Source organism: Mastigoproctus giganteus, chromosome 6, assembly GCF_048544385.1.
Source record: "Mastigoproctus giganteus isolate SK-2022 chromosome 6, ASM4854438v1, whole genome shotgun sequence".
NCBI lineage: Eukaryota > Metazoa > Arthropoda > Arachnida > Uropygi > Thelyphonidae > Mastigoproctus > Mastigoproctus giganteus.
The window spans coordinates 73114488-73140973 of record NC_143580.1 but is presented as its reverse complement, the minus strand read 5'-3'; the positions used below and the strand labels follow the sequence as shown (position 1 = coordinate 73140973).

The 26486-nt window shown below is 37.8% G+C and overlaps 1 protein-coding gene across 4 annotated transcripts in view; it reads right to left on the bottom strand.

Moving 5' to 3' along the window:
• Window positions 1–10773: 10773 nt before the first annotated feature.
• The window catches only part of Pask (PAS domain containing serine/threonine kinase), a 413885-nt gene continuing 398172 nt past the window's right edge, over window positions 10774–26486 (bottom strand). For 3 of the 4 annotated variants that reach the window (XM_090376047.1, XM_090376046.1, XM_090376048.1), the window contains 2 exons: window positions 25492–25629; window positions 10775–11178 (listed from right to left, as the gene is read on the bottom strand). In XM_090376047.1, coding sequence (XP_090232173.1) covers window positions 10973–11178; window positions 25492–25629 — 344 coding nt within the window. In that variant the 3' untranslated portion in view covers window positions 10775–10972. Of the gene's footprint in view, window positions 11179–25491; window positions 25630–26486 lie in introns of all 4 variants that reach the window. The other variant, XM_090376045.1, reaches the window with a different exon arrangement.

Below are 26486 nucleotides of genomic sequence, written 5' to 3'. Positions count from 1 at the left end.
ATTCAAGGGCATTTACCCTACACCTCAAACTCTCATAGACACCCATCAGAATGCTGAGTTGGTGCCTAATTTCATCAGTTTCTGCATCTAGCACACACAACAACATCCTCCTTGGCTAGATCATGTCCTGCTCTGGACATGTCTCCAAACATTTCACATTTCGCGCATTGTTTTAGACTGTGATTTATTGGAGAATCACTCCCTTTGGCTCTCCCGTGAGCCACAGCACTGGCTATTCTGTGAAAGCTGCTTTGCTGCTCTAGTCTGGGTCATGATTCTGTTATGTATAGTTTAATTAACAATGAACTTTAATAAGATTAATAAATTTTACTGATTAACTGATAATACTATAGTAATCTAACAGATTTCTAACAGCGCCACGTTTTTCGCTATCTAGTTTTACGTTATTCCGTATCGTATAACAATGGTGGCAAGTTACGAATGTAAAATCTACAGACACTAAGTATTAACTTTTAAAATCGCTATCTAATTTCAAAAATAAACCCTGGAGCTTGGCTAAAACTATAAAGCTACTTATAAAAAATAATTTAACATAACAATTAAGTCAATAAAACAACTAAATATAAGTTCGCAGGAGCTTCAAAAATCTTGGTCAACATGGTAATAACCTCATATCCGATAGTGATGGATGTGTTAGACGTGTTGCTAAGAATGTCACACATTTTCACATGCTGAATATGCCAATATGGTGTTTGTGTACGGTTTTTGTGGTGGAAGCGCTATTGATGCTTGTAGAGAATACCGTCGACAGTTTCCTAACCACAAAATTACGGGATTTAAGAGCATTTATTGTTTACAGCAAGCTGTGTGAGACTGGTACAGTTCCCAGTGCTCACATTTCTTCTGAATGTGCAAATGAACAAAAATGTGGATGAAATAGAACACATTCTTCAGTCGGTAGAACGTAGTCTTACTATTAGCACACGAAAATTTCTACACATATCAGTTCCACAGACAAGACTACGGCAAATATTACGTGAGCACGGCTTGTATCCATTTCACATACAGAGGGTCCAATACCTTCTACCAAGAGATGACGCCCAGCGATTGGAATTTTGTTGGTGGGTAAATGCTAGTTGCCGATTAATTCCATTAATACTGTTCAGCGATGAAGCTACTTTCACACGTGACGGTATCAACATCCGTAACTCTCATAGGTGGTCAGACAAAAATCCACGTCACCGGAGAAAAAAAATTTGAGCATCGCTTCTCTGTAAAGATGTGTTGCAGTATCATCAACAATCAGTTGATTGGGCCTGTTGTGTTGCAAAATCGTCTCACAGGGCCCATTTACCTAGAATTTATGCAAAACGAATTTCCACTACTATTGGAGGATGTTCCCTTGGCTACAATGATTGGCATGTACTTTCAGCGTGATGTAGCTCCTGCACATTATACCTGTCTGGTGATACAATATCTAAATTGAACTTTCCCTGAATGATGGATCGGCTGCTATGGTCCCGTTCATTGGCCACCAAGGTCTTCAGACCTCACTCCATTAGATTTTTGTTTGTGAGGATGGGTGAAAAGCGCAGTATACAAAGAAAAGGTGAATACAAAAGATGAACACAGACGGTCGTTTTCAAAGCCGCTAAGTGGATTTTTCTTATTTATTGATTTGAAATTATTGTTTTTCTAAAACTTTTGATTTAAATTTAGTAGTATAACATTATTTTGTGATTTTCTGATTAATTTGGTGTATTTATTCTTTACTCGGCCTTGTAATTGCATAAAAGTATCGGTAAAGGTTTCCACGTGTTTCAACTCCGCTAACCGTTCGTAATTTTCCCGCCTTTGTATACGATATACCGTACTAGATAGCGTTAGTTGAACTTCGTTAGCAGTTAAATTGTACGTTTAAATAAATACATATAACGACTTAGATTACAAACGTAATATAATTAATTTTATTTAACATAATTAATTATACATATAACCACTTAGGTTACGTAACATAAATAATTAGTAAAAACAAATAATTAATACATAACTTGATACGAAAGTTATATAAAGGGATTTCGCAGATAACACTCGTTACTGAAACGTAAATATTTCGTAGATAACACTCGTTACTGAAACGTAAATATTCCGTAGATAACACTCGTTACTGAAACATAAATATAGCGTTATAACTGTGTTTGGATACAAGTTTAGGATTTAATTTTGTACAGAAATCGAAATTTTATTGAAAATAACTCTAAATCATGACTCAAACCAGAGCAGCAAAGCAAAGGGCTCAAGCTAATGGGAATGCTGTGGCCCAGGGGAGAACTGAGGGGGGCAGTTGTCCTCTGAATCACAGCCTTGTAAGATGCACTATTTGCTTGATGTTTGCGGAGCAGTCAAGTATGGGACATGATACTGCCATGGGGGATGTCTTTGTGTGTGTGCGATGCAAGGAGTGTAAGGAGATAAGGCGACAACTCAGCGTTGTTATGGGCCTATATGAGAGCTTGAAGGATAGGGTGGATGCCCTCGAAGGATTACAAGTGAGGGGCCCATCAAGCTCTCAGCTGCCCACACCAATGCCAGAGCTTGCACTTGGTCATCGCGGAACACAGCGGCAACCCCCAAGGCAGAATGCGCTGGTCCCAAAGGAACTAGTATTTGTTGGTGACTCTATTGTCAGGGAAACGGGAAACATGCTTTGTAAAAAGGATAGGTGGAATAGGACCAGGGTATGTCTGCCAGGGGCAAAAGTTGATGACGTTGTAGAGCGGATATCATCTTTTAAGGGCACAAAAGGTGATATAGTTGTACACGTTGGCACTAATGACATTAAGAGTAGGAGACCGGAGGAATTACTTGACAAGTACAGGTCACTGATGAAAAAAAGCCGTGAATTAGGGTTGAAATTGAAAGTGTCTGCAATTCTGCCCAGACACGATAGGAGGGAGTATATGATGAGAGCCCTGTCAATCAATTCGGCCCTGGAAAGATTGTGCAGGGCTCAAGGGGTAGAATTTTTTTCAGCCTGGTCTGTACTTGTTAACAGGAGAGACTGCTTCTACAGGGATGGGATACACTTAAATAGAAAGGGTGCAAGAATGTTTGCTGATGCTATCGAGGCAATGTTAGGTGGGTCGGAAAACTGCTAGATTGGGGGGATACAAGGACTAATAGATTAACAGTAGCCACTGGCAGAGGTGAAAGTGATTCTTGCACTGCTTCTATTGGAATGAGCCGCAGCCTGGAAAATAAGATGCAGGATATTTCAGAGACTGCTGGGAATCATTGGGGTACAAGTAAACACATGGGTTGTGTTAGGGTAGCTAAGAAAAAGAACAGGTGCATGTATACTTGTGTGTACACCAATGCTAGGAGTTTAGTAAATAAATTTGATGAATTTGAGGTATTGCTCAAAACATCAAAGGCAGATATTGTGGGGATTTCAGAGACGTGGTGTCACACAGATATAAGAAATGCAGAACTGGAATTTGGGGAGTACAATGTCTACAGAAAGGATAGACAGGATAGGAAGGGAGGAGGGGTTATGCTATTAGTTAAAAAACACATAAAATCCAAGGAAGTGAAGCCAGTCGACATCGCTGGACAGTGCAGTGTCGAGTCAGTTTGGTGTGACATAAGCATTGGGAGATCAAAATTGAGAGTAGGAGTGTGCTATAGGCCTAATGACTCTGATGAGTATAATAAGAAACTGTTCGGAGAAATAGAGTGGGCCAGTAAATCAGAGAGTCTTATAATGGGGGATTTTAATTTCCCAGATATTGACTGGAATTTGGGGGCTGGTCACTCACACAGTAGCAAGGCTTTTGTGGATTTATTGGATGATTGTTTTCTACATCAGCATGTTCGGGAGGCAACTAGAGGGAGTAATACTCTTGATTTGATTATCAGTAGTGATTCTTCATGCATTAAGAATCTGCAGATAAATGAACCACTTGGTGGCAGTGATCACAGTGTGCTGAAGTGGGAGTTACTCAAAGAGGTAACTACCATTAGGGGTAAAGGGAAGGGGTATTGCTTTCGTAAAGGCGACTACAATGGACTGAGACAGTATTTAAATTCTATACAGTGGGATCAACTGATGATATTGCCAACAGCAAATTCAAAATGGGAAGCATTCAAAGAACTTATCGTGGAAGCTACTAGGCTTTACATACCAACTAAGAAATATTGTTCAAGGTTTAGGCCTAAATGGTTGTCAGATGAACTAATGAGGCATATGGCAGAGAAGAAAAATGCATGGGATACATACAAATTAACACGTGACACGGACGCCTATGATAGATACAAGTTGATCTGTAACCAAGTTACAAAGGAGGTTAGGCAGGCGAAGGCAGATTACGAGAGATCCTTGGCAAGGGATGCGAAGAAAAACAGCAAAGAGTTCTTTACTTATGTAAACTCTAGAAGGAAGGGGATGAATCAGATTGGTCCACTTGAGATCGATGGGTCAACTGTTGATGACCCTGCTCGGGTAGCTAACAAACTAAATGAATATTTTGCATCGACATTCACACATGAGGAGTTATTCAGCGAGGGGAATGCCAGAGGTGTATTCAACTCTAGCAGTAAGCTAGAGAATCTTGTAATAACTGAGAGCAAAGTGGAGGAGAAATTGTTGAAGATAAACACAAGAAAGGCACCTGGGGTGGATGGGATCTATCCAGTTATATTAAAGGAGGCAGCAAAGGAGGTAAGCAAACCCTTAGCCATAATTATGAGAGCTTCCTTGGACTCAGGGGAGGTACCCATTGACTGGAGATGTGCAAATGTGACCCCAATTCACAAAGGGGGATCAAAGGCTGACACAAGTAATTATAGACCTGTGAGTTTAACTTCTGTTCCCGGAAAATTAATGGAGGCACTGGTGAAAGAAGCACTGCAGGATCATCTAGACAAGACTTCAGTTATAGCTAGGACACAGCATGGTTTTGTTAAGGGGAAGTCTTGCCTGACCAATTTGATTGGATACTATGATGCAGTCACAAAAGAACTGGATGCAGGGAATAACTTTGATATTATATACTTGGATCTTAGAAAGGCTTTTGATACTGTTGCACATGGAAGACTGCTGCACAAATTGGAGCAGTGTGGCATTGGAGGCAAGTTGCTGCTATGGATAAAGGGGTGGTTGAGGGGGAGAAGACAGAGAGTGGTAATCAATGGACACTGCTCATCGTGGACTAATGTTATTAGTGGAGTCCCTCAGGGTTCAGTATTGGGGCCTTTATTGTTTTCTGTATTTATAAATGATATTGATGATGGTATATCAGGCTTAATGTCCAAGTTTGCAGACGATACGAAGGTTGGCAGGGTTGTCAAGGACACTACTGACACTATGCTGCTGCAACAGGATTTGGAAAGGTTGAGCAGATGGGCTTCGAGGTGGCAAATGAAGTTTAACATTGACAAATGTAAAGTACTACATATGGGAAACAGCAACCCCAGAGCAACGTATCAACTCTGTGGTACTACACTGACAGTGGTAGAGAATGAAAGGGACCTGGGGGTGGTGGTGCAGGCAGATATGAAGTTCTCTGAGCAGTGCAGACGAGCTGCAAGAGTAGCTCATGGTGTATTGTCAATGATATATAGGAATTTTTCTAGCAGGGATAAGGAGGTGATTATTCCCTTGTATAAGGCAATGGTCAGGCCACACCTAGAGTACTGTATACAGGCCTGGAGGCCTCATTTCAGGAAGGATGTAGAGCTGCTGGAACGAGTACAGAGAAGGGCAACTAGATTGGTGAATGGGACAAAGGGGTTCTCTTACGAAGAAAGGCTTAAGTTTTGCAAATTACAGTGTCTGGAAACTAGGCACCAGCGGGGTGATCTGATAGAGGTGTACAAAGCCTTGAATGGTTTGAGCATGCTCAATGCTGATGGGATTCTTCCTCTAGCTCAGAAAAATCACCTGAGAGGGCATAAATTCAAATTGAGGAAAGACAGATGTAGGATAGATGTGCGGAAATTTGCCTTTAGCCAGCGGGTGGTTGGTGGGTGGAACAGACTTCCATCCCTTGTCGTGGAAGTTGATAGCCTAAATAAGTTTAAGGCTCAGCTGGACAGGTATTTCGAACGAACAGAGGGGTGAAGTGGAAGTGGTTATTTTTATTTATTTATGTTACTTTTTTTTTTTTTTTTTTTTGGCTGATGCTGCATAAGCTTGCTTTCTTGCATCAAATGCCTCTACTAATGCTAATGCTAATGCTAATTGCTCACTCGCATTTTGGATACTGCTGCCCTCAAAATGGAACACCAAATCTCAGTTGTTTGTTGTTATTTGGTTTTTAGGAGCATTAGCAACTAAGGCCATATTGCTCCGGGGATATGCGGTGGTCATTCCCTGACCTTTCCACATCCTCCATATTGGGTGGCAACAGGCTCGAACCCCGGTCTAATCAAGAAGCGTGTGTGCTACGTACTGCTGCTCCTTCTCACCTGGCTACAGAGGCACCGCCCAAGATCTCAGAACAACAATACATCATATTACCACAAGAATTGCAAAGTGCATTGAGGTTGGTGGTGAGATTTTCGAACATTTATTGTGAACTGTAAAAAGTTTGTCAATTATTTGTGTTTTGTATCATTCAAAAAGTCAATAAATACAATGTCATTTATTGTTCTTTAATACCGCTCATAATGGTTTTGTGCCCACCAGTTTCAAACAGCTGTATCTCTGTATCCATCAAGAATTGGACATGTTTATATGAATTTTTTTTATTCAGAATAATCGGTACTATAACCTCCCAAAATATTTACTATTCCTGCTGAATCACCCTGTATAATATAAACTTACAAAAAATAAATAAATAAAATTACTATAAAATGTTGAGGAAAAATAAGTATAAAAATAGAATACAAGTAGATTGAGAATACACATTATGAATGAAATAAATGCTCTCCCACACCCCACCTGATATCATGCAGCTCTGCTGCCACAATCTGGAGCACACTCCCTTGAGTGGTACCTTTATTCCCCTTCCTCTGATGGGGGAAAAACATAGGTTCCATCTTCTCACCACCCTGCCCCCCTCTTCCACCTGGTGGGGCTTATCCCCACTATTTCTGGGCCATCTCCCTATAGTTCTATCTGTTCCTCCAGCCTTCAGTCTTCTTTCCTACTGAACCACAGAGGTGGACTGGCCATAAGATTTACCGGGGAAACCCTGGTGGGCTGGAAGCTGATGGAGGCCATAAACAATATTCGCCACAAGCACTAGTAGGAGGCCGCTACAAGTTTCCGGTGGTAAGTTTTGGATACTGCTTGACCTAGTCCGCCTCTGCCCAACCATCGTGCTTGCTCTTAATCTAAATTAAACTTAACCTAGTGTGAAAATTTAACTCTACCCTAACTTAGATTACAGATTATAAAATGATGCCAATTTATAATTACTTAAGTAGTTGGCTACATACAGAAATGATGCAATTGCACTAACTTGTATGTCAATTAACTCTCTACCCTAACTTTAAACTCCAATTTGACCTTAACCTAATTTCCAGTGCTTAAATTTTTTTTTTTTTATATATAGGCCCTAGCAACTGAAATCTTAGGAAACTAGGTGGCAGGACCTGCCAGAGTACAATTAAAAATCTACTGGATGTCTGACTTGCCTCCCTGTAGCAAAGTGTGGACAAGGAACGTTGGGTCCCACTACGAGCGCAACGGCTAAATCATCAGAGATACAATGGTACGCAACACTACACAACATTCCACTCCCTATATACCTTTAAATCTCTGACATTCACAGAATTCTGTCACATGTACAAAGAATACAGTGCGGAGATCGGGGAAACCACAGGTGCTGTCAGACAACTAACGCACTTTACAGTTTACTCTCACCCATTGTTTCTGATATTTGTTAATGGTGTAAAAGTCTGCTGATGGTACAAAGATTATGAGGTGGGAGGTTAGTAAATGATAGTAACAAAGGTATGCTTCTTCAAGAAGACATAGATAATTCATTTGGTTAAAAAAAATGGAAGCTAAAAGTGCAATATTGGGAAATGTGAGGTCGATGTCTGGACAGGAGCAATTCAAGACAGTTTATAATGAAATACTTTCAGGTAATTGTGAAGTCTGACATTAAGTTCTCTCAACAGTGTGGACAGGCTGATAGAACAGAGAATGGCATTTTATATATAATGTACAGATAAAGAGGCAATTATTCCATTCTGTAAAGACGTAGTTAGGCCACATCTTGAGTACAGTATACAATTCTGGAACCATCCCAATCTCAGGATGTGGATCTAATGGGAAATGTGCAGGAAAAGCAACAAAGAAACTTTATATAAATTTATTGATATAAAGAAGTTCATATAGAGAAACTTCAGTTTTGTGAGATGCATAGTTCTGAAACCCACTCCCAACACATTGGGGTCAGAAGGAGGAGGGGATGATTGGGGTATCTAAAGCTTTGAAAGTCTTTAGTAAATTTAATAATGATTTAATAAATATATATTTTTTTTATTTTTCATGCTGCACAAACTAAAGGGGATGCACTTAATTAAGAAAAGGACATTTGTAGACATATAAGAAAATTTTCTTCTACCTAACCTTGTGGAACTAGAGTTTATGATATAAATTTAAGGAACCGCTGGACAGATACATGGATAGAACTAGATTCTTCATTATTTTTTATTAAACCTTATGCTGAATAAGCCTAGCTTCCCTACAGCAATTTGACTTTATCAATGCTAATACTGCTTCCTGTTCCACTAAATAAATATAGTATTGGCTGACCCTTCCCCCAGAACACATCAACTAATGTAGCTCAGACTTCATTTGACTCTTTTTCTCTCTCTCACCCAAAATTCATAGAAAAAGGTTCTAGCCTCTCCCATTACATTATGCGTATTTGGGCACGATCTGATTGATGATGGTAGAGAATACAGCCCCAGAAATTTGTTGTGTCACATCCGTAGTGATCAATCTAGCCATAACTATGGCAATATTTATGGATTTGGAGAATAAAGCTGTGCTTACTATCACTTATGTTGATCTTTGGACAGCTTTTAATTGCATGAATATGTATGCAATTAAAGAACAAATTCAAAGAAAAAAGAGAAAATTCATCTCTTTGGGAATTACTACAGTACACAGGAGAACATGTTATGGTTCTTAATATAAATTCCTTCAGGATTATTGCCCTGTTCCACAATAGGGGAACAATCCTAAAGTTGGGCAGAGCATTTTCTTTAAGAAAATTATTGTTCAGTAAGGCATGGTTGATATCCTTTTTGCATTCAACCCAATCTTGGATGGAAGGTAGGATATGACTCTGTGTAAACCTTGCTAATTTTTGCAGAAACTCTGATTCTAGTGGTTAACAGGTATACAAGACCTTCACATCACACCTGATAAATTTAGTTTCAGTCTTCATATTAAAAATTTAAAATCCACATTGTCGTAATGACTGCTAAACAATAATTGCTCTATGTAAGGGATTTAGCGGTAATGGAGAATTATGTCCACACTTATGTGTATATTTGGCAAACTTTAGTATTGTTGCAGTCTGGTATAAGCAGTACTCAAAAATATAAGTGCATCCATAATAGTGAATACTGGATCCTGTGATGGGTCTTGCATAAATTTCGCTCCTTCCTCAGTAAATGATAATAGTAATGCTGAACATACCTCAATTGGTGATTGTGATCTCTGAAAGTTTTCTTTTGATAATTGTGGGATCATGTCAATACCTACTACCTTGCATCAGTGCAGTTAGAGAATCACTCAGCCTAGCCGGAGGTCTGTGCTGACTCAGACCGCACACCCTAAGAGACTGGTTCTATCGGATCATTTACTCTCCTCTCCACAGGCAGATGGGCTTTACCATAATATTGATGGAGAACTTTATCAGTTTATGATGAGCATGATACCAGATTCAACCTACCAACAACTCTGTTGGAACTGAGGGCTGATTGCTTCCAGCATCAAAATGGTTGCCAAATTCAGTCAAGCTTGAATCTAAATTAGCTCAAGCCCTGTTACTTTTGTTTGTTATTTGGTTTCTAGGAGCATTAGCAACTAAGGCCATATTGCTCCGGGATATGCGGTGGTCATTCCCTGACCTTTCCGCATCCTCCGTATTTGGTGGTGACAGGCTCGAACCCAGGTCTAATCAAGAAACATGTGCTACGCACTGCTGCTCCTTCCCACCTGGCTACTGAGGCGCCGGTGTTACTTTTATGTGGGGAAACAACATGTATTGCTGCTAATAAGGTGGTGGTGCTGACTGCAGAGTGAAATGAAAATGTATCCAATAATATGTAAGAATATTTGATAGGATCCCAGCCAATGCATGTTTATTTATTGTATATACCTTTACTCTATGCACTTTACTGTATACTTAATATATATATTGTTACTGACACTTGATGGCGCTGATGCCCAAAGTCCAGATGTGTGCAGTATTTCAGAGATATCATATTAAAATGCAATAGAAGTTATTAATTTTACATATGATGAAAAAATCATTTAGCATTACCAACTGCAAAAAACAAGAAACAAACATATCCAGCAAATTTTACATTTTATTGAAATACACTACAAATTGACTGCACGTTGCAGTCTTTAATAAATAATATACATGTGTAGTGAAATATGGCTGGGAATTCCCGATGTCTTTTTTTTAAATATTTTTTTTCATTTATTTATCTTTTTGCATACAAGTGTATCAACCTTCTAAAAGACTCGTGGAAGCACAAATATCCTATTTACTAGTTTCAAAAACTATAATAACAAAGAGTATATTTTTACAGAATAGTGTGATTAAATATATTTCTGTGAATATAATTTAAAGTGTTAACTACAGAATTCTGTACATTTTTAAAAGACTTAATTTAATCTAAGCCATAGCAGTTGTCACTGTGCTTCCTTTCCACTAAGTGTTCGAAACACTTCTGCACACAAACACAGTAAGCACTGTGCTTATTGATAATACAGCAAGTCCTAATTACAGTATTTTTTTTAATAATATTATTATTATGAATAACTGTCTTGTTGGCTTTCTTCAGAATACGTACATAAAGAGCTTCCTTGAGACAGGCCAGACATTTCGGTGCTGGAATGGTTTTGTGCACAATCTTCAGTTTCTGTTTTCGAATTTAACATCTCTTCAAACGAAGATACATTAATAATAGGATGATGGTCTAACTGAAAATATTTTGGAGGATTGAGTTCTTCTAAGCCTATAGGATGTAAAAGAACATTTCAATAATGTACCAAATCCTTGGACTTAACAGATATCAAAGATTATGGATGTGTACATATTGGAGAAGAATAATAAAAATAATAACAATTATTATTATTAATCTTCTGATGGGTGTGCAAATTTCCTTCTAACCAACAGGTGCACCTTGAGATGAGGTATGCCATTTTAAGGTTATAAAATCAGCATAAATGAATTTAAAATTGTTCACTTTTTGATGCCAATCTTTATTTTCAATCTATTATAATATAACTATGAATAATCCATTTTTCATATTAAAAGCATATATTTTTAATTATTTTTTAAAAATAAAACTCCCTCTGCTACACTTCAGATATTTTTTTGCACATTATAAAATGCCTGCATTTGAGCATAATTTTTTGCTGTGGGTGAGCAAAACTTGAAACTAAAATCAAGTAACCCATACTCTTTGGTGAATGGCTTGCCAGCAAGCAATCATTTCCATTGGGAGATTCGTGGATGAAATGTGATGGTGGCATGCTTCAATAATTGGATAGGAAAGACGCTGCTAATTTAAAATTCTTGTTTCTCAACAAGAAATAACTAATATGTATAAATAGACTTAAGAAAACACTTGGTTTATATTTTCCAAACTTCTTCAATAACAAAAATTGAGGAATTCATAAATTTCATTGTCATTCGTACAGAATTTATTTAAATTAAAAAATCAGGTATACTTCATCCAGGGATGCTCCCATCAGAGGGTTAATCAACAAAGTTCAATTTTTGTGCATATCAGACAGTTTGAATTATCTTATATACTTTTTTTTATCTAATTATTTAAATGAAGGGATTACATGGATGCTTACAGTTATCAATATGGATAATGTCTCAAAAACCAGTAATCACAGGAATTTGACTTTTTTATGTTGCTATACAAACTATATGATGGGAATAAGTAGAAAAATGTGTATTTCAGTGATATTGTTGGGATTAATGACACAATGGCTATTGAGGACAAATTGTCTGTTCACAGTTTATTTACAAGCAACATATCATTAGAGATGTTAAATTATATGCTCCTGTACAGGCCAATATGTTTTAAATACATGAAAAGTTCTTGTATATTGGCTTAATTTCCTAATATATGAGATAAATTATATGAGATGTTCAACGTTAAGAGTGACTAGAAAGTGTTTGATCGAATGGTTCAATATAAGGGACACTCAACTAGAAAATGACGAACCATAAGTTGCATCTGACAGGATGAGCACTGAGGTGGGTTTTCTTCCAGTAGCAGGAAGAGATGGGTATGGTGAGTGTGTCCAAATTCTGAACCTTGCCAATACCATTTCTTCTCGTCTGTTTCGTCGAGATCTTCTTTCATCTGGTAAAGCTCTGGATCTTCTTTAATCTGGTAAAGTTTATTGTTGATGTTACCTTTCCAGATCTGTGACCACTTATCGTAGCATGCTTTATGAAGACAGACTTATAGTCAGTGTAAGGAACCTGAGGATATTGTGAGAGAGCACTTTGAGGATGTTTAGCGGCAAAGTCAGCACTTTCATTTCCAGGAATGCCAGAATGGCCAGGGATCCAGCAAAAACTGATCGACTGATTGGACACACTGCAGCAGAATAGCTGGGAATGAATCTGTTTCAAGATAGAATGAGAATATGAGAACTTCTTTATGGCAGAGACAGCACTGAGGGAATCGGTGTAAATTATGGCAGGTGAGATGGAAAAGCTCAATAATCTTACTAAGCGCTAACTTAATGGCATATAATTCAGCTGTGAAGACACTGCAAGCTAGCGGTAGTGTGGCTGAAATCGTAATGAAGGAAAAACTGCAGCAGCACCTATCATTTTGTCAGTTTTGGAACCATCTGTATAAATTTTATAGGCATGGTCGTTCATAGTAGCATGAACTGAGTGTAACTGTCTGATATTGTAGGGTGGTATAATATTTTTCCCCCACTGGAGAAAGTGCACATCGTAAGAAACAGACACATGTCCAAGGTGGAACAGGTGCAGTTGTGTCCTGAAAAATTTCATTTAAATTGACATTCCAATTCTGAACAGGCTCTTTAATCCTGAGTGAAGCAGGTCTATTTTCATATGGCTTGCTCTCATAGAACGATTCCCACCAAGTATTATAGATATTCCCAACTGGGGTGCGATGGTAGACTCTGGATCTTAGCAGCATAGTGGAGCAGTAGTGTTTTTCTATGCAGGTCTAATGGGGGATCATAAGCTTCAATATATAGACTTAGGATTGGAGAAGTCCTGAAAGCTCCTAGGGGCTGTCCTCAGAGCACTGTGGTGTATGACATTCAGCTGTTCTAATGTGCTTACCCTAGCAGAGTCATATACTGAAGAACTGTAATCCAAGCGTGAACGGATTAGGGACTTGTACAAGTATAGTAAATATATACCGATCAGCTCCCCACAACATGGACGAGACTGATTGAGTATATTCATATGCTTTAGATAAGTAGTTCTTAAATGAGTGACATGAGCTTGGAAGTTTAGCTTGCTGTCCAATATCAGTCCAAGAAATCTAACAGTATTAACAAGTGGGATTGGAGTTTTGTTTATTTCTAGTTCAGGATCAAGATAGAGTAATCCAAGCGTGAACGGATTAGGGACTTGTACAGGTATAGTAAATATATACCGAACAGCTCCCCACAACATGGACGAGACCGATCGAAGTATATTCATATGCTTTAAGTAAGTAGTTCTTAAATGAGTGACACGAGCTTGGAAGTTTTGTTTATTTATAGTTCAGGATCAGGATAGAGAGCCCGTAAATTGCAGAAGTGAGTGGCAGTGCATTTATTTTCTGACAGCTGATAACTATTCCGTGAAGCCCAGGATTCTATTTTGGTTATGGCTAGTTGGAGCTGCTGTTCAATAGTGTTCATACTTTTGGACTGACAGGAAATGGTAAGATCGTCTGCATACATGTAAGTTTCAATGGTTTTTGGGATGTTCCATGTCATATTGCTAACCCGAATTGCGAATAGTGTTGGACTAAGTATCAGACCCTGTGGTATGCTTTTCTCTTGAATGTGAGATGTTGAGAGTGCGTTTTTACATTGGACCTGAAAATACCGAAGTCGCAAGAAATTTTGAATTATTTCAGGCAACTGTCCCCTTAGATCTAGATAAAGATCCATTACATATCATGATGCCAAGTAGTGTAGAATGCCCTTTCAAGATCTAAGTTGACCATGACTAGATGTTGTCTCATGACAAAGGCATTGCAAATATGAGATTCAGCTTTGATAAGCACGTCTAGCATAGATCTGTTCTTCTGAAATCCATACTGATGGCCTGGAAGGAGATTCTGCGACTCCAGGATGTAAGTGAGTCTGGTATGAATCATGCTTTTGAAAATTTTCCCTACGTAGCTCGTAAGAGATATTGGTCTATAATTTTGAACCAGGGTAGGATCTTTGCCTGGTTTTGGTATGGCGATAATAAACGAATGAATGATGTGGGACATTTTTTCCCGGTCTTTTTTTGGGAATGTGGGGCGACCAGTATCCATAGTGTCATTGGCATACAATTTTAGGATGGTTTCCTCATAATCTGGGTGTACATCCACTTCCATACTGTTTGTTTGAGGTTCGGCTTTCTTAGAATCTTTAGTTGTTTTCATTCTTTCAGTGTCCTGCAAGACTGTTGGAGTATCAGTTGGGATACTAATTAGGGTGTTTGTGGCTTCACTGGTTTTAGGTTTAGGAGTATCTTTTCTGGAGGCTGATAAGGTTTCTTTAACCCAATTTGCTAAAGAGGTGTTCAGTGGTATTGACATGTCTGTTTGAGCTGCAGTTGAAATATAGCTTCGGATGCGAGACGCACAAGATTGACTGGACACAGTCGACATAATTTGTCTGCGTGCTTCAGGATATGTTATTTTATGTTCTATTTCGTATCTCTGAATTTTCTTTCCAGTTTTCCACATATTGCATGATTTAGAAAACGCAGGATGACTTCCTTTGCAATTGGGACAACACGGGGGTTGAGGCTGAGCAATCTGCTCGTGTATGGTCCTTAGAGGCACATATAGGACAGATGGCATCACCTCTGCATGCCTGCTGAGAATGGCCATATTTCTGGTATTTAAAACAGCAAAGAGGATTTGGGGTGTACGGCTGAATCTGGCAGTTTAAATAGCCAGCTTTTACAGTGGATGGAAAATCAGGAGTGCTGAAGGTTAAAATGATGGATCGAGTTGGTACGAGATTTCCATCTTTTTTAATCATTATGCACTTCATACTGATTACTTTCTGATTACTAAGTTCGTGGACTAATTCCTCCTCAGACTCCGAAATCAGGTCCCACTCTGTGATGATGCCTTTCGATGAATTTAAAGTATTGTGGGGAGTAACAGATACCGGCAACCCACCAAATGTTTTTGTCTTTAATAGCCACTCAGAATGTTTGGTGGTGCCCGTTTCAACGGAGGTCTCCTGATTGTAGTCTCTTCATTTTTGGTGATCCTGCAATAGATTCTAAATATTTTTGGATCATAAATGGTGATAGCATGCCCACAGGCTGAGTAGACAGAGAGTGTATTACCAGAAAGTTAGGAAGGTTATGACACTACTTCTCTTTGAAGTCTTTTAGGTTGGTTTGAGTCATTTTCATTGGACATTTCTGACCTTGATGGCTCTAAAGGAGGAAAATTATTTAAATCCATCTTTGCTCCTTTTAGCCCCAGGAGAGTAACTTTCTTCTCTCAGGTTACCGGCCCCGGCACGTGGAGGCAGGAGCTGTGCCACCAGTGATCAAGCAGTTGAGGAAGTTAGTTGGGTTAGTACGGATTAAATAAATATATATGTACATAAGGAAAGAATGGTGAATTTCCTTTCTGGATTCTTATTTGAAAGCTTTTAAGTAAAGAATCACTTGACTAAAACAGGAAGAAAAGACACTAAAATAAATATAATTTATTCGTTGAGTAAGAGCACTCTATATATATATATGGCACAAAAAATTGCTAGGTCACTATCACTTGGCACTCGGGGCTGTATTTCAGTGAAAAATACAGCCAATTCATGATCTGTGTGCAATCATTTTGCCTCTTTCAAATGCTCTATTTAATGGCAACATTGCCTAAAAGTGTATTAAAAAAAATTCCATGTGGAAGTGTGCACACATCCAATAGTTTGTTTCATTTAAAAACTAACACATAAGTAGTTAAATTCAAGTTTTAAAACTCTTTCATTCTTGGTTGGTGCAAATCTACTTTATTCATAGCTTTAACTTGAATTTCCCTAGATAAGAATCAAAGATTTCTCAAAATTTGTTCCCTTTCTAGTGCTTAATGTGTAAGTTTTTAAACATGAACCACTAGTTGTGCATACCTGTCTTGGGGTTGTCTTTAAACAATATTTAAATCTTTATTATTCTTTATATTCTTTTAGTGCCAAATTATTTAATAACAGTAACAGATTATTTTATATCTGTTCCTGTTATTAATATAATATTATGATTAATATTATTTAGAAATTTTCATGCAAACAGAAATACAAAACAATAGTGATTTGAATTTAAAAAAAAAAACAAAAAAACAAAACAGGATATAACTCACTTCACAAAAACATAACCAAATAATAAAAGAATTATAAAACCTCATTTCTTAATAATTTTTAGGGTATGGGGTGAAGTTAATTAAAAATTAAAATGTTAACATTTCCATTGAGAAAAGTGTGTGCTTTTCTCAACAGAAGACAAATAATAACCTTTTAAATATTAAAGTGAGTAATGGAGGGACATAAGGCAGAACAAACCTGTGGTTAGGCATACATCTTTCATGATGTATACTGAAGACACCCTTTTTATTCAAACTGTTAACAATGTCTTTCACCCTGTAAAATTTTTTTGCATAATCAAGTGCAAAAGTTCTTGACACTGGACATCAGCAGGTTGCCATCATGAAACCTGAGAGAAAATAATTCTGAGCATCTGGCATTTTTTATATAAGGAGTTGCATCACTCAGGAATAGCAGAGTAGTTATCATCTCAATTCTATGTAGTCAAAGGTACAGAATGAAGATCTTTAAAAAGTTGAACAACAGTTGGGCTTTCTGTCTTTTCAAGTACTTTAGAAGTAAGTGAATTTAGTTTTGAGCACTTACTAGTCTCTTTGGTTACAATTATGTTGGCACTATATCTCCCTCACAGAATCAGTTGTCTCACCAATGGGAATTCAAATGTTTTAGTAACATTTCATCCCCAGTTATCTGCAAAAGATGAGTGTAACAGATGGCTAGATAATTTTTTTCTTAATGTACACTCCCTTGAAATATGTTCTTTTGTATATTTTCCTAAAAATCATTTCAAAGAAATGTTCTCCAATTTCCATAGAAATACTGGAACAAAAAAAAAAAAAAAAAAAAAAAGCTAAGACTTTTTGCTAAAATCTGAAGAATACATAGTAAATAGACATCTTCTTTTTGTCAATATTCTAAGTTGACAGGCACTTTTGATGCTTTTTTGAATAATTTAGCACAATGTGCTAATGTTGCTAATGTTTTAACAAAATTATTCAGTTTTGGGTTTGAAGCAGCACTCAGTTTTCTCATTTCTTGTAAAAACAGAAAGAATGGCTGTGAAGGTAAAAGGAACTACACAATAAACAAAAGGCCATGTCAGCCTAATCCTGGACATTACTCATACAGTAAGAAATATTGGTAAATAAGAACAAACTACAGAATATACAATGGAAAAAGAGAGGGAGAAAGGGATACAAAAATTGAGTGATGTGGTGGCAGCAATGGAAAAAAAGGTGATAGACGTAAATTGTCAGAGTGTGATGAAGTGACTATAGAAATGGTAAGATGTGCTGACCAAGTAGGGCTGCAATGGATGCACAGAGTAATGAAAGTAGAATGGGAGGAGAAAAGAATACCGAGAGACTCAAAAAGAGGACTGATTGTGCCTATATATAAATAAGGAAAAGTGTGAGAATTGTAGAAATTCTTTCATACAATTTCACACAGGGAAATTGTATGAAAGAATAGTGGAGAGGAGAATATGAGAAAATGTTGAAGTACAACGAAGGATGAGCAGAGTTGCTACAGAAAAGGCAGATTGATCATAATTTTTGCTGTGAGACAAAAAAATGGGAAAACATGAGTATGGAAGGGATCTGTGTATGGCTTTTTTGGATATTGAAAAGGTAAATGATAGAGAAGAGAGAAGAAGGGTATGGGAAATTAAGGAAACAGGGAGTAGGAAAGTTGTTGATAGAGAGTATTAAAAGTCTATACAGAAGAACTTAAAGCTGTATGAAAATACAGGCTGGTTTGAAATTAATAATGGACTGAGACAGGGAAGTGCATTCTCACCACTACTGTGCATACTAGTAACAGATAATATAGTGAATGTTGTGGAGAAAAAAATGAAAGTGAGAATGTTAGCTGATGATCTCTTGATTTAGGGGATGGGGAGAGGAGGAGGAGGTACAGAAGCAGGTGGAAAGCTGGGTGGTGGAGGAAAAGAGATATTTAATTTAAAGTTTAGTGATGCTAAGAGTAATGCAATGAGAATGACAAGGAAGAAGGGAGAGAAGGAGATTAACATCTTTATTGAGAGAAAGAAGATAGAAGTAAAGCAGACCAAGGATGAATGTTTTAAAACTGTGTAAAAGATCTAGTTTGGAGAAAGGAGGTACCTGAGAAGTGAAAGATGGTACTCTATAGAGATTAAGTAACAATAATAACATATGGATCAGAATTATGGGTAATGTGGGTGAAGAATATTACCAGAATGCAAGCGAACAAAATGAAGTTTCTGAGAAGTGTGTAGGAAGACCAGAAGTATGATTACAAAAATGATTGTCAGGAACTTACCGAGAAGGTTTGGCTGTGTAAAGAGAAGGGAGGATAACAGACTGTTGTTTGTTATTTGGTTTTTAGGAGCATTAGCAACTAAGGCCATATTGCTCCGGGATATGCGGTGGTCATTCCCTGACCTTTCCGCATCCTCCGTATTTGGTGGTGACGGGCTCGAACCCCGGTCTAATACAAGAAGCGTGTGCTACGCACTGCTGCTTCTTCCCACCTGGCTACGGAGGCGCCTGGATAACAGACTGCCAAAGAGGATGATGACAAGAAGAGGTAAAGAGAAGAGGTGTTTGCTGGGAGCAGATGGGGAGAAAGCGAAAAGGTGGGACGATAGAGCTAAATGGAGAAGACTGGTTTACTTATTAATCCGGCAAGAAGCTGGAATGACAACAGATATGTAAGTAAGTAAGAACAAACTGTGGCAAATGCAAAGTTTATTTGGTACAAACACTGGCCAAAAAAATACAAAACCTTATTCAGTATGAAATTGGCTACCTTTGTTTTGAATAACATCAAGTGTGTGGTGCGGCACTGATTCTATAAGATTTCAGTGCATTTTGGTCTAATTGTAATCATTCTTACAGCAAAATATTGTGTAGCTGCAACAGAGTGGAAGGAAGAGAACTTTTTTATTGAATAGCTCTCTCCAGCATAGACATTATCAATACGACTGATATCAGGTGAATATGGTGGAAATATGTGTCACGTTCTCTGAACCATTCTTGCACAATTCTGGCACGATGCACTATTGCACTGTCATTTATAGTGGCCATTGGCTTCAGGATAAAAATGTAACATTGCAGGGTGTAGTAGATTTGATACAGAGTGCAAAATTCAGGTACTCTCTGGATGACAATCAACCTTCCAACGTATCAACGAACCCAGTCTGCGACAATAAAACATTCCTCATACCATGATACCACTTCCAGATGTTTGGGTTGTCTTAACAAGTTAAGCAGGGCCCATTGTTTCATGAGGTTCTCACCACAGCCTCTACGACCAGTGCAAAATGAAGTGTATCATGATTTGTCTGATCACATGACTTTCTTCCATTGTTCCACTGTCCAATAACGATGTTCTTGGCACTACTGCAAGCAGAGTTTTCAATTTTTTTCTGTATAAGGCAGGCAACTGCCAATCCCCAAGTTCTTCAATTCTCCACACATGGTAGGTTGAAACAGGGCAGTTCTGGACTTGGTCGAATTAAGATGTCATTTGCTGCACACTGGATGTCCTATTTTTCTGCACAGTCCTCCTTAGAGTACAATGGATTCACTCTTGAAATATTGCTCTTCTGCCACATTTATGCCTTTGAGATACGGTAACTGCTTGCTTTCCAGTAATTAAAAACCAGTGAGATGGATGCTTTTGAGAAACCAGTTATGTCTTTAATTTCTTGAATTGTGGCTCATGCTAAATGTGCACCCATGATAATAGCTTTTTCAAAGTCTGATAGATCACGTGTTTTCCCATTCTGGTTTCAGATTACTGCAGTTGAATAGATTGTGCAGCCTTTATACTCAACAAGACAAGGATGTCATCATCACCACACACAAAATTTTCTTTGCATCTATTTACATTACTTCTGTCAGTGACTGTCTTAATACAAAGGTTTGTATTTTTTTGGCCAGTGTGTGTACTTCCCATAACCTTTGAATAAAAGCAACAGCAAGCATGGAGAATTTAAATAGACTTTTCTATTTCCCACTTTTTTTATGGCAATGTGTACAAGAAACTTAAAAGTTTCTGGACTCGCATAGAAAGAATGAAATAATATGAAAGTGAACTTTTATTCAACAGTCACCACTAAGGGCTACACACCTGATGCAATATTTCCTCATTTTTTCAAGACTCTTAAGTAGAATCGTTGTCTTGGTCCTCTACACACTCCACAAGTAAATGAACAGAATAATTTTGATTTATTAATTCAGTTCCACGGTATCATACTTTCAGTCCTAACCCTCCCTCCTTCAGTATAGGAAATGGTCCATTATCTGAAAAATGTGTGGGCAACAATCCATAACCTAAATCATTGACAGTCTCAATGATTATCTGAGACTTGCTACTAGGGTCACTGTCATGAAAGGAGAGGAGAGTTCCTCCATGTTTGGCCTCTAACTGTTCATTAAATTTCAGTAGAAAAGAAGAAAAATAATCACTTGTAATAGCTTTATGCCTGTAAAGTTAATCAACAAATATCATTTTTTGTCCCAAAAAAGTGATACAATCTCCTTGGTAGTAACTGAGCTTTACAAATTTCTTGTTGTAAGGAGATCCTTTGTAATGAAACTCCACTGGGCTGTTGTTTGGTCTCTAGACCGCAGTGATGATTTGAGATTCATTCATTTTTTTTTTGAAAACCCTAAACACAAGAGGTATTAGAACCTATAGTACTTAGTACAGTGCTTGGGTTGGAGGTTGAGAAGACAAAAGAAGATATTTGTTGATATTAGATTTGAACTTTTGCACACTGTAATTTTCAGGAAATCCGCACGAAGGAAGGTTGTTCTAGAAAACGGCAGTTGAATGAATAAACATGGAAGATGAAAAGTTGGTTCTGTGCGTTTGAAGTTGGACAGTAAATGGATGTTGGCTGGTGGCGGCATGTGTTCGGACTGTTTTGAAAGAGGGAGCGGAAATTATGGAAACCAATTCAGAAGAACAGTGCCCATGGAAGTATCTGTAGAAAAGGCATACAGCAGAAACACTACATCTATGAGAGAGCAAATGGAGAGACTTTGTTAGAGAGGGGTCATTAATTAACCTAACTGCCCTTGTCTGAAGGGAATCTAGAAGCTTCAGAGATGTTTTGGGGGCACCGCCCCAGATGTGGGAACAATATTCCATGGTAGGGCAGATTTGCAATTTGTACAGAGTGAACAGCTGTTTGGAAGAAAAGTAACACTGAGAGCGAAAGAGAAAACCAAGTTTTTTAGATGCAGAGGAAGCAATATTTGTAATGTGCTTGTGCCAAAAGAGATTAGAAGTCAGGGTAACTCCCAAAAGAGATATATCATTTTGCATAGAAATCGAAGTGTCACTAAAGATAAGCACAGGAGCAGAAGAATCCTTTTTGTGAGATATCAGACAAGACTGAGTTTTAGAAGGATTGAAATCAACTAAGTTGCCTTTGCTTCACTGGAGAATTACTTGGAGATTGGCATTTAAGGAATCGGTAGCGGATATTCGAGAAGTTGAAGTGAAAAATGGCGGCAAAGAATAGGAGTAAGTTCAGGAGCACTGGTTTTGACAACGGTGGAGAAATATCATCAGGACCTGGAGCTTTCTTAGCATCAAGATTCGTCAAAATCCTTCTGACATCCTTTTGACGGAAGACCACAGGAGGCATCGAATGGAGCATGTTGGAAATGGTAGGAGGTGTTTTACGAAGATCATTAATACACGAGTTGGAAGAAAAATGGGATGCTAGCAGGTCAGCTTTATCCTTGGCTGAAGTGACAACAGAACCATCTGGTTTGGACAGAAGTGGGAGAAGAGATGGGCAAAAGTTGCGGCCAATAGTTTCGGAAAAACACCAGAATGCTCGGCTACCATTAGGGCAAGAAGCAAGTTTTCTACTCTTAGCCTGTTCAAAATCTAGTTTGGATTGATTAATAACTGCTTTACAATTGTTGCGAGCCTTGGTGTAGACAGAAAATGAAACTGAAGAATTGGAAATAAGCCAATTACTATATGCAATGTTCTTCTCTCTTGAAAGCCTTAGCACATTTATTGGAAACCAAGGTTTAGATAAAGGATGAGATTTTAAAGTGGAGTGTGGAATAAAGGATTCTATTCCTACAAGAATAATTTCACTGACACGATCTGAACAAACAATGACATCAGAAGTTTTGAAACAGTAATCTGACCAAAGAAAAAAGAAAATAAATCTCACAGGTCATCCCATTTTGCATTCTTGTAATGCCAAACAATACGAGGTTGGGAATAGTCACGAGATAAAGACTCCATTGGAGAAGAGACAATCACCAAGTTGTGATCTGAGGTGCCTAAAGGACCACTCAATTTGACAGTGTACTTAGAAGGTAAATGAAAAATCTGTGCAAGATCATTAGTAATTGCAAAAGTCTTAGCATCTCAACCAGCTGGGTCGGTGTGGCTAGAAAACAGAAGCCAGCTATAGTTGTGAACATTAAAATCACCAAGAAAAATTACCTCACTGTAAGGAAAGTTGGACTGGAGAAAGTCAAGTTGCAAAGAGAGGAAGTCAAACAGCTCCAAGTGATTAATGGAGTTCACAGAACGGTAGAGAGATTTTAAGCCAGAGAAGATTGAAAAGAGGAGATTCCAAATTACCAAGTCTCTGACAGGGCATATTGGAAAGGACATATGCACAAGTACCACCTTTGAGGCGAAAGGAATCATACAGCGAATAATTTGGGCAACTGAGATGAGAATAGTTGAATCAACCGATAACTGAGATTCTGTCAGAAAAAGTACACGGGGTTTGGCAGACTGCAAGTGGAACGGACATAGTTGAGATTAGAACTGAGACCATGTATATTTGTGAAATGAAATAGGAAGTGTTAGATCTTTTTGCAGATAAGCTTACTCTATTAGTTTGACAATTCATGGTGTATTCAATAGTAAGAGAAAGTGGGAGGGACATGCTGTATGAAGTAATGAAATTTTTGGATATGGCATACACATGGTAAGAATATACCCAGATCCTCGACATAACATAGCCTCGACAATGCCCACTGTATACACACTACTCGGACTCCCTCCAGTCACTATCTGGCAGAGTAGAGGTAGCAAGATTATACACTAGCTGCTCTGGAAGCTTCCTAAAGAGTTACCAATAGGTTTGGTCTGGTGTACTAACTAGCGGCTGGCCTGTGAACACCGTTTTAGAGCTGTACCCTCAAAATGTACGGATGATTGGATCTCTCCATGATGTTCATCATAACCTAAAAAGTCATCAGTCATATTGCATGATGGAAGAGATGGGGAAGGGCTGACTGGAGCTCAGCTCTGGAGACTGACACTATGTATATTTGTGAAATGAAATAGGAAGTGTTTGGGAGGCTTAGATCTTTTTGCAGATAAGCTTACTCTATTAGTTTGACAATTCATGGTGTATTCAATAGTAAGAGAAAGTGGGAGGGTCATGCTGTATAAAGTAATGAAATTTTGGGATATGGCATACACATGGCAAGAATATACCCAGATCCTCGACATAACATGGCCTCGACAATGCCCCCCACATACACACTATTCAGACTCTCTCCAGTCGCTATCTGGCAGAGTGGAGGTAGCAAGATATACACTAGTTGATCTGGAAGCCTCCTAAAGAGCTACCAATAAGTTTGGTCCAGTGTACTAACTAACGGCTGGCCTGCGAACACCGTTTTGGAGCTGTACCCTCGAAATGTACGGAAGATTGGATCTCTCCGCGATGTTCATCATAACCTAAAAAGTCATCGGTCATACTGCATGGTGGAAGAGATGTGGAAGGGCTGACTGGAACTTAGCCCTGAAGACTAAACATGGATTCCACCACTTCAAGCCTCCAATAAGCAAAGTGGTGGTATTGCACTGGTTGATGAGAGTCATCTACCATCTAGTATTGCCTGGTAACACAGAGAGGCGGCATTCCTCCATGTGGTGTGGGCGCCACACCTCGACCCCTGGTTACGTTGGTTCACACCTGGGTGGTCACCCGCAATGTGCTTGTGCATGGAGATTATACTCAGGATTATTAACAGTCCCACATCATGAAGGTGCAGGATTCATAGTTATCAACTGCCCGATAAACTTCTTCTTTTGACTCCTGGACAAAATTTGTGAGAACTCTGCACAATTCACACTCTTCTCGTCTGCATTCAAATCTGACACGCATTTTACTGATTTTTTTTTTTTTTTTTTTTGTTGCACAATTCTTTCAGGGAAATTTGATGGACTTGCTCACAGGACATGTTTAGTGATTTTGCTGTGTTGTAATCTTTCAAAATAAGGTTATGAATATCAATGCTTTCTGTAGTTAACATGATTCTCTGTTTTGTAAAACTTTGTGAACATGAATTTTTAAAATATAAAATAAAATGTAAAATAGAGAAAAAAAAAAAAAAAAAAAAACATAAGGTATTACTTTAAAAATTGGGTAATATGCCCATCAATATTTGTAATTTAACATTATCATGGTTATTTATTTTTAAATAATGAGTTAGGCCAGAAACTTTTCAAATATTCCTTGTATTTTCATATATCTTATGTTTTCAATATTTTTACTATTATTTTCAGACTATTTGAGGGTAAAAATAGACAGACAAATAATGAAAAAGCATTTTTCTCTAAAAATAGGTATTTAAGGGTATTTTGCCTGAACACCAAGCTTTAATGATGAATAATTTCCCATCTGTGCTGGTGCGTGTGTGTGTGCATGTGTGTGAGAGAGAGAGAGAGAGAGAGAGAGAGAGAGAGAGAGAGAGAGAGAGAGAGAGAGAGAGACTTACTAGCATTTACAACATCATCAAATTTATAGCTTTCTGGGTGAACAGGTTGATTGGTCCATGAATGATCTTCTACTTCTGCTAAAGTGCAACGCTGTTCAGGATCAGGCTTCAGCAGCCAAGAAATAAGATGCATCAAATCTATAAAAATAAATAAATTGTAACCATGAAAAGAATAAACGCAAATAAATAAATATCTGTTTATTTGTATGAATAAATTTGCAAGATATCCAGCCAGACATACCCGGCTAGTAAAGACCAGAAGGGTTTAAACAGACCTTAACATAACATACATTACAATATCAGGTAAATAATGACACAAACATAAATATTACAGTTGGGGGGGGGATACACACACACATTAAATACCAATGACAAACAAGAGACATTTCTGGGCATTTATACACAATGAAAGTATTAGTATTAACAGCAGAAAATGACAAGGAAGCAAATTTATACAGCAGAGAGAGAGAGAGAGAGAGAGAGAGAGAGAGAGAGAGAGAGAGAGAGAAAAACCACCACCATTATTTGCCTAATTCTTCCTTAAATTTATTTTGACTATCCACTTCCACAACACCAAACTGAAATTTGTTCCAAAAATTTCTCTTACTGAAAACAAATTTTTGAAAATTTATTCTACAACCATCGTTTTCAATTTAAATTTATGTTCCCTCAGATTTTAATTTAGTCAATCCATTTAAAGCCCTAAACATTTCAATCAAGTCTCCTACTGGGTGTATAGTTTCCAGATGCTGCAATTTGCATAATTGAAGTATTTCTTCATGCACGTTCAAGTACATGCATTTTGTATTCGAACTTAAATTTAATTTTGTTTTGTATTTTTTTATTTGTGATCTTTTAAAATTATATGTGATTTTAGATTTAATGCCTTCCATGGTTTAACATTAATTATTGATTAATGATTTATAAATAAAAAAATATATTAAACTTATATATTTAATTTTTTATTCTGGAGTGCACAACCAAAAAAGTTTGGA